Source organism: Gavialis gangeticus, unplaced genomic scaffold, assembly GCF_001723915.1.
Source record: "Gavialis gangeticus isolate Ggan-Ray unplaced genomic scaffold, GavGan_comp1, whole genome shotgun sequence".
Taxonomy (NCBI): domain Eukaryota; kingdom Metazoa; phylum Chordata; order Crocodylia; family Gavialidae; genus Gavialis; species Gavialis gangeticus.
The window spans coordinates 14062832-14070705 of record NW_017729011.1 but is presented as its reverse complement, the minus strand read 5'-3'; the positions used below and the strand labels follow the sequence as shown (position 1 = coordinate 14070705).

Sequence of the window (7874 nt, the reverse complement as noted above, 5' to 3'; positions counted from 1 at the left end):
CAAGGGCAGCCTCAGGGTTGATAATGAGCATGGGGCAGGCATCTTGTCACAGAAGTGGTGCCGCCACCCCGAAGCACAGATCCTGTGATGTGCATGACTGTGCCTTAGGGGGGTGTAACACGAACCAAGCCCAGTGTGTGGCTGTGCTTCCAGGGCCCAGCCTGTGTGTTCAGTCACAGGCACTGTCCCAGCCTGTCCCCCCTCAAGCCCAGCCCTTCCTGACCATACAGCCCCTGGACAGAGAATCCTGATAGCAGCAGTGTGTGGCCTCTCTTACCTCTGAGCCCCTGGCTCAGAGGGTTCGTACCACAGATGTTCTCCCTTTGAGTCAGAGACATCCCGCTCTTGACACCAGTCACGTTTGGCACTTGACTGACTCTGTGTTCCCTGGCGAAGCCCCTAGGGCCAGGATGGGTGGGAGAAGGTGATGTTATAGAGGCTTGCCCAGCTGGCAAAGACCCGTTTCTCTGTGATGAAGCGGTGGTGGTTGCCCTTGCGGCTGCGCTCGTTGTGGATGTAGATTGTACACTCATCCGGACCCTTGGGCTCGTAGTAGTGATACGGCATCTTGTGGGGCTGAGACCTCTTGCTGTGGAGGACAGAGATACAAGGTGAGCCACTCGGGTGAGGGCAAAGTGCTGGGGCCCAAAGGGAGGTGGCTGACACAGGGGCTCAGGCCTTACCTGCAGTAGTTAGGAGGGACCATGCCATAGACATGCACCTTGTCACACAGCTCCACAGCAATGACCATGGTAAACCAGCCTGTGCTCAGCCATGACCGGGACTTCTCCCTGAGGGACAGAGAAGAATGAGTGAAGGCAAGGGAAGACGGAGGGAGAAAGAGAAGGGGAGAAAGACAGTCAGCCAGAGAAAGAGAGGAGAGTGGATAAAAGGAGGCAAAACAGTGGAGATGAGACAGGGAGAAGCCAGTTGGGGGCAGAGGAATGGGATGAAACAGAATTACACCAAAGCCTCGCTCCCACCATTCCTCCATATCTGCTTGTCTAAGGTCCCCCACCAATCCAAAGGGCCTGGATCCTCCTGTCAGCCCTGAACCCAGTGACAGACAGCAAGACAGGCGAGTGGCTGCAAGAGAACTGCATGGGTTCTTGTCATGGGGATGAAAGGTGATATAGCACAGGTAACAATGCAGCAGCATGGGGTGTGGGCTGGCTGGTGGGGTGGGAGCTGACTGGTAAGGCTGGGATGCTGATGGCACCAAATGAGAGGTCAGGAAGGAGGCCCCTAGGTACCTGTCTTTCCCAGTCTCTCCCCTGAACAAGTCATCAAACTGCTTCATACGACCAGGGGACACAACGTAGGCTGACATGTTGGGGAAGGACATGCTGACACGCTGGATGATCCTGAGCAGGCTCCTCTGCATCTTGCTGGGTGGTCCCCAGAAGATGAAGATGGTTTCCGGGGTCTTGTTCACAAACTCCTGTGGCTTCTTTAGCACCTGGTAGATGCTGGAGTGAGCCACCACGCGGAAACTTGTCTTGTTGCCCACATCTGCCTCATAGCCGGTGGTGGGGGCGTCGTTCATGCGGATGGTGCACTCTGCCTGGTTGATCTCTGAGCCTAGCTTGCTCCCCAGCAGGTGGCTGGAGCTGGTGATGATTACACACTGGTGGCAGTGGGAATTCAGAGTCTGGGGAAGAAAGAAAAGAAAGCAGTGACTCTATCAGCGCTGGCACTTCACCACTGCCTTGCACCCTCACTGCACAGAGCAGCAACCCTCTTCCCCAAAGACATGGCCTGTGCCCCCAAGTTCCTGGAAACCCTCTGGCTCATGACAGGAGCAGGAAGGGTGGGGGGATAAGGTATTGGATGGGGACGCAAGAGAAATGAATTGCCAGCTCTGCCATAGACTCCCAGTGCAACCCAGAGGATTCTCCTAGTGTTTCCATAGTCCTCTCCTAGCGTGCAAGATGCTGAGGATAACATTTCCATTGCCTACTCAGACTGGAAGTGCTCTGAGGCAGCACCTGCCCCTGTCTGTGCGCACAGGGACCGGGAGGCAAGGGAACCCTGATCTGAGAGCATTGCTGTTCCAGACATAACTGAGAAAGGAAGTTAACCGTGTTAGTCCACCCTGCCTTCTGCCTGGAAAGAACGGCTCTGCAAGGCTTAGGCTGGCAGTTCTGCTTGCTGGCAGTAGAGGGCTGTTCTGCACGCAGCAACTACTCTTGGCTCCCAATAAGCATCTGAGAAGTCCAACCTGCTGTGCAGAATTAATTAACAATTCCTTTTAATATGTCTGTGAATTATTACCCCTTTCTGACCTATGGGCCAACTGGGGCACAGACAGACAAAATAACTCATTAAGGGCTAGTTAGCAAGCAGGATGGCAGTAGAAGCCAGGAGTCCTGACAGCCAGGGGCCTGCTCAGAGCAGCGGCTGGAAGAAGCTTGAAGGTCAGACTTCCATCTGAGACACGCTGCAATCTGCACTGTAGTGCCTCTGCTCCTCAGTCCCTCAGACAGCACCATTGTTAGGCACAAGCAGTGCAGGGTGGCATGGAGGCAAGGCAAGGAAAGCTCCTTTAAGCTCCTACTGCACCAGACTGTTAACTGCTGTCAGAGCCAAGGGATACCAAGCTGCCGAGCCCCAGCTTGGAACGCCTGCAAGCTCAGCCTGGAGCTAGTCTGCAAAGCTCCTTCCTCCAGTGAGGGCAGGAACATGAGGGAGCCTCAGCTGGATGCCCCGTACCTTGTTTCCATATACAGGGAGGTATCCGTTCTTCAGCCCCCATTTCTTGAGGTTAGGTGGACGATGGGACTTGCTCCGCAGGTTTGTGTAGTGAAAGACTTCGTTCCCACTGTTGGAGCTGTAGATGATCAGTAGCATGACCAGAGCAAACAGAACCACAAAGATCGCCGTGTGCTGGCCCTGGGGTTTGGGAGAGGGAAGAGCAAGATCAAGAGGTCAGACCCAGGGGCAGCACTCAGACAGGTCTGCAGCTCTCAAGAACCTCCAATTTTAGGCACCCACCTACTGAGCACCTCTGACAGTCAGGACACAGGGTCCCATACTCACACGCAAAAAACAAAGTCCCCCCTCCAAAATCAATGCTGCATGGAAGACGTGCTCTGCAGCCCGGAGGTAAAGGCCCCTCACAGAGCCCCTCTTGCTTCCGCTTTCTGGGATCTCACTCCCCTGAAGCAAGAAGCCCTTACTTACCAGGCAGCCAAGCCCAAACCATCCCTTCCCAGCTCTGCTGTGATGCACAGATACATATATATGAACGGAGGGCTCTGTTGCAGGCAGCTTTTTTGCCCTGCAACAAAGCCCTGACTGGACCCCAGACAAATTAAAATCCTATTTCCATAACTGTCTATCATGGTCAGCAGCTCCTGAAGCCACCTGCCTCTGAGCACCAACCACCTACTGGGCCAGTTTGGTCTGTGGCAGCAAAGCCATCAGGATTGAGAGGGTTACATGCAGGATGGGGTTGAGGGGATGCTCCAGAGACCTGCAGCAAAGCCAGTGCTGGATGCTGGTGGCTAGGAGGTGCTGGTGCTGCTGAGGGGACAAGGACCACAGCAGGCCAAGGGTAGGAAGAGGCCTGTACTTCCACTTGCCTGTATTAGCACTGTGTGACCCTAGCAGAGCTGGCAGCTACTGAGAGAGCTGGGCCCAGCCACTGCCTTGACAGTCCCCTGTGCCCCAACAGCAGTGGTCCAGACCTCTATCAGCATGCCCAAACTTTCATCCCAAACCTAGGGTGGGCATATGCAGTAACACAGCAACAGAAATCCACCTTACCCAGCTCTGGGACAGAGCGGGCAGCAGCCAGGTGAGCTCTCTCACCAGTGGCTGTGACTGACAGGGACTGGGAGGGAAAGTTCAGTGGCCAGGACCTAACTGGTCCTTGGCCCCTCCAGGGAGAGTGCCAGCATGAGCACCAGCTAGCGAGACGTTTTGCAATGGCAAGAACAAGAGGGCAGGGAGCGTTAGCTAGCTCTTATGAAGGTATAGATAGTAGATGAGTTTTCACACACACAGGCACACATAGAAAGGATAAAGATCAGAGAGAAAGAGAGAATCTGGCCGATTTTTAGTTTTTAAAACTTTCCTGCCTCCCAAATTAGAAATGTTCCGATGCTTTTGAGCATTCCTGTCTCAACAATAATGCTTCACCTTTATGTAGTGCCTTTTGGCAGGTGCTTTCCAGGGGCTTTGCAAAGTTGGCCAAATATTGCCATTACCCCCACTTTTCAGGGTAAATAACTGGGTTGTCAGAGATCAGAATTTACAAGCCGGGGGGAGAACCCAGGAGTCCTGATTCCCAGAGCTGGGTGTGAAGCAGCAGTCAGTGCTACCTGCAACTAGGTACTGGTTTGCAAGTCAAGATAACAGACTGTGTAAATCAGACCCAGGCAGTCTAATGGTCCTCAGGAAATTCAAACATGCCTGAATCCCTGGGGCTAGGTTACTGGATGTCAGCTTGTATGCAGAAGCAGACCCCTGGATGTTGGCTGTGCTTGCAAACCCACGCAGACAGACAGGCACATCTGTTTTCCATTTACATTTCAATTACAAATGATTTTTAAAACATCAGACATGTTGCCGCCAGTGCCATAAACACAAATAGCTTCTTTCCAGGGTTCCACATCCAGAAAGGGAAACTGGAGAGAAACATGAGAGACTGACCTGGCTGATTTGACTGTCCAAAGCCAGTTCGAAAGGGGGAAAGTTATGCAGCCTCTCAAACAGGCACAAGTAAACTGTGAGGTTTTAATGCTTGGATATTTTTCTTTAATAACTGAGAGAAGGATTCTAGTCTCAAAGTGCAGCATGCGGGGCAAAGTCTCCCGTTACACTATGCAGGGTTTAGGAGCTGGCACTTTAGGGCACTGGGACTTTTGGTGGGATTTTCACAGGTCTTTGGGTTGGTTTAACTCTGCCCCTCCTGGTAACTCCCATCAGCTTCACAGCAGCAGAATTATGCCACTGCTGACCAGCTCTGAACCGACAGGCCAGTCTCTCTAACATCAAATTGCCAGGACTTTCTGCACCAGCTCTTTGCTTCCCCCCTCCCTCCCAGTCTTTGGCTCAGTCAGAGATGGGAGCCAGTTACTTGAGCCATGTTCCCCTCTGCCCCATGGCAGACTGGGGCCTCTTTTATTCTACCCAGCCTGTTTGTCTGTTTCTCCCCACAGCCACCCCTCTGCTATTCCCTTTTTGAAGTCTGTTGGGCACCATGTGCATAGGGCAGCTCACCCGATAGCTGCCGGGATTGTCCTTACACCTGACCCATCAGACCTGCCTGGCTATGAGAAGCATTTGGCTGGCCGAAGCTTTGCATGAGAAGTCTCACATTCAACTGATCCTGCAGTGTACTTATAAGCCCCAGGTAAACCGATTAAATTGATAATCCCCAGGCATCAGAGGCATCAGCGCTCAGCCCCTGCCCCACTGTCTGGTGGCTCCTACATGTTGTTTTCCTTCTATTTGCACGCCAGGGATGGGCTCTCACTGCAAGTCGGAAGAAGTCAGGTTCAGGAAGCACCAAGAGGCAGATAAGCAGAAGGAGCCATTGTCCAGCTGCTTAGGGATGACTGAAGTTCAGACCCCAAGCACCTGACCCTTCTCCAGCCTCATTCAGCTGGCTTCACTTAGGAAGAAAGATCTCACGGCAGCAGCCATGATACTCAGCAAAACCTCGCTCACTCAGCTACGAGAATATTCACCCTCAGTGGCTAGCGCTGCCAGGCATTGCCTCAGTCCCCATAGAAGCCGAGAAGCCAGCTCTGAGCTGGAAGGAGCTGGTATTCAGCAAGTTACCAAGTAGCCCTGGGCTCCAGCCCTCTCCATCTATGAGGGAGGGTCCCTATAGTATGCAGGACTGCATGGACCACTAAGGTACGGATGTCCTGCAGATGAAGCGCGCTTGCTACCAGCGGGCGGGGGGGTCCATGACACTGTCCAAGGGCCCGGGATGGACGTCCAGGACAAGGACAGCAGGGCTGCTTCGTGAAGAGGACTTACCGTGTTGTTACTCATGTCTCTGCCAACGTTAGCGTGGAGCCTTCATCAGCACAACGCGGGCACCTGTGGAAAATCCTGGGGACACGGTTATGATCAGAGCCATCCTCCCCTCCTGTCCTCAGCACCTGATCTCCATGCTCTCCCATAGCACCACATGCAGGGCGCAGAGGCAAGGAGCAGCCTAACACCCCATGCTGGTGTGAAGCAGTCATGTGCTCTGATCCTGAATGTGGTGAATTCAAGGAGGGGAGGGACCTTTCCATGGATCTTACAGGCTTTTGGATCAGGCATTTTGGCACTGCACTGCCCTCCCAGACAGGTGACATCTGCTTGGCAGCACATCACAGCCTGAGGCTTTCTCCGAGCACTGGGATGTTATCATCTCTCTGCGCTGGGGTCTGATCTTTATAAGCCACCCAATCCCTCCTGCTCTATCCGCCAGACACATTCAGACCCAGGGTCCGAGTACAAAGCTTCCACCTCTCCTGACCTGCTGGGGATCAGACCTTCTTCCTAGAGCATTTAATGAAATCTGGAGGGGCAGTAATCACGTTGCAGGGACCTGAATTTAGGGCACCTTTAGGTATGTCCCCCATCAGCCCACCCTTGCCCCTGGAGCCAGGGAAAGGAGTGCTGGTTTGAAAGCTGGATTAGCTATAGGCAAGAGCAGCTTGTGTCATTTGCTGTTACAGCGAACACAACACTATGGGTTGCAACACAGGTCTCGGAGCCAGGACTCCTGGGTTCACTTCCTGATTCTGCCGGAGTCCCTGGGCAACCATGGGTGAGGCCATGAATCCTTTGTGCTTTGGGTGCCTTATTTGCAAATGGGGACAACAGTCTCTGCCAAATGCTGGGGAGGGTGACAGGGGCAGGGCTGGGAGAACCAAGTTAATTGTCTAACGCCTGCGAAGGGCTTTGGGGCTGCCACAGAAGGAAGGCATCACACGACGGAGGAGCCAGTGACCCTCTACTTAGCAATCCAGGGCAGATCCTTCCACCCCCAGGGCTTTACCACTTTGCTGCAACTTTCCTTACCGAGCTCGCACTGGGGGAAGGAGCCCTAGATCAGAGCAGCACTGGTGTAACAAGATCGTGTACCAGGGCTGCTCGTCTGACCTGCTGAAATCCCATCCCAGGCTCATTCCCTGGCAGGGACAGAGCTCCTGCAAAGTTAGGCAACTCGGCACCAGCCGGCCCCCAGCCCTTGGCTTAGCGCAGCATGATCCCACGCGGGCTAAGCCTTGGAAGGGGATTATCCTCCTACCCATGACGCCGAGAGAAATCCACTCAAACAAATATGCGATCAGGCAACATAAACCTGCCCCAAGGTAGCGTTCACCCCGATTGCTTCCACCCAGCCTCTCCCAGGGACCAAATCCTATTAAAGTAAATAGCTGGAGAAGCAAAGCAGCCGGGCACCTGAGGGGCAGAGGCCAAAGGGATGTCTGTCCTGGGGGAGGCAGCGAGCCCAGCCCAGGTGAGAGGGCCTCCAGGTTGCCCCGTGGCAATTCTTGGGCAGCCTGTGCACAGTGGGTGCCCAGGACGAGGGAGACGCAGATCTGAGGCACTAGCCGCTGCCTGTCGCCTTGGGCCTCCAGGGATTTAGGCACCCAGCTCCCACTGATTTGCCCCCCCGGGCCTCGGGCCCCCTCCTATAACCCCCCCGCCGCCCGCGTCTGACGGGGCAGGTTGTGCTCGGCCCAGGCAGGGGCTGCCCGAGCCCCCTCCCTCCGCCGGGGCGGCTCGGGCTCGGGCCCCGCGGCCGGCTGCGCGCAGGCTCCGTTCACGCGGGCCCCCCCCCGCACCGAGAGCCCCCCGGCATCCTGCTGCAGACACACCCGCCTGCTCGCTTTCGGAGCCGCTTCCATGTCTCCCCC

The 7874-nt window shown here is 54.8% G+C and overlaps 1 protein-coding gene across 1 annotated transcript; it reads right to left on the bottom strand.

Annotated features, from left to right (window-relative positions):
- ST6GALNAC6 (ST6 N-acetylgalactosaminide alpha-2,6-sialyltransferase 6) lies at positions 1-7874 on the bottom strand. Its single transcript, XM_019510539.1, has 6 exons — positions 7836-7874; positions 5995-6057; positions 2713-2892; positions 1254-1651; positions 684-791; positions 1-589 (listed from the first exon to the last, which is right to left on the bottom strand). The coding sequence occupies exons 2-6, from the start codon at positions 6007-6009 to the stop codon at positions 400-402; spliced, it is 891 nt and encodes a 296-aa protein (XP_019366084.1). The 5' UTR covers positions 6010-6057; positions 7836-7874; the 3' UTR covers positions 1-399.

What these genes read in the sequence shown, in the direction of transcription:
- ST6GALNAC6 (XM_019510539.1), bottom strand. An exon ending in GGAGAGACTGGGAAAGACAG is followed by an intron (nt 792 to 1,253) that starts GTACCTAGGGGC and finishes TCTGTCCCTCAG; the next exon opens with GGAGAAGTCCCGGTCATGGC. An exon ending in GTCCCTCCTAACTACTGCAG is followed by an intron (nt 590 to 683) that starts GTAAGGCCTGAG and finishes TGTCCTCCACAG; the next exon opens with CAAGAGGTCTCAGCCCCACA.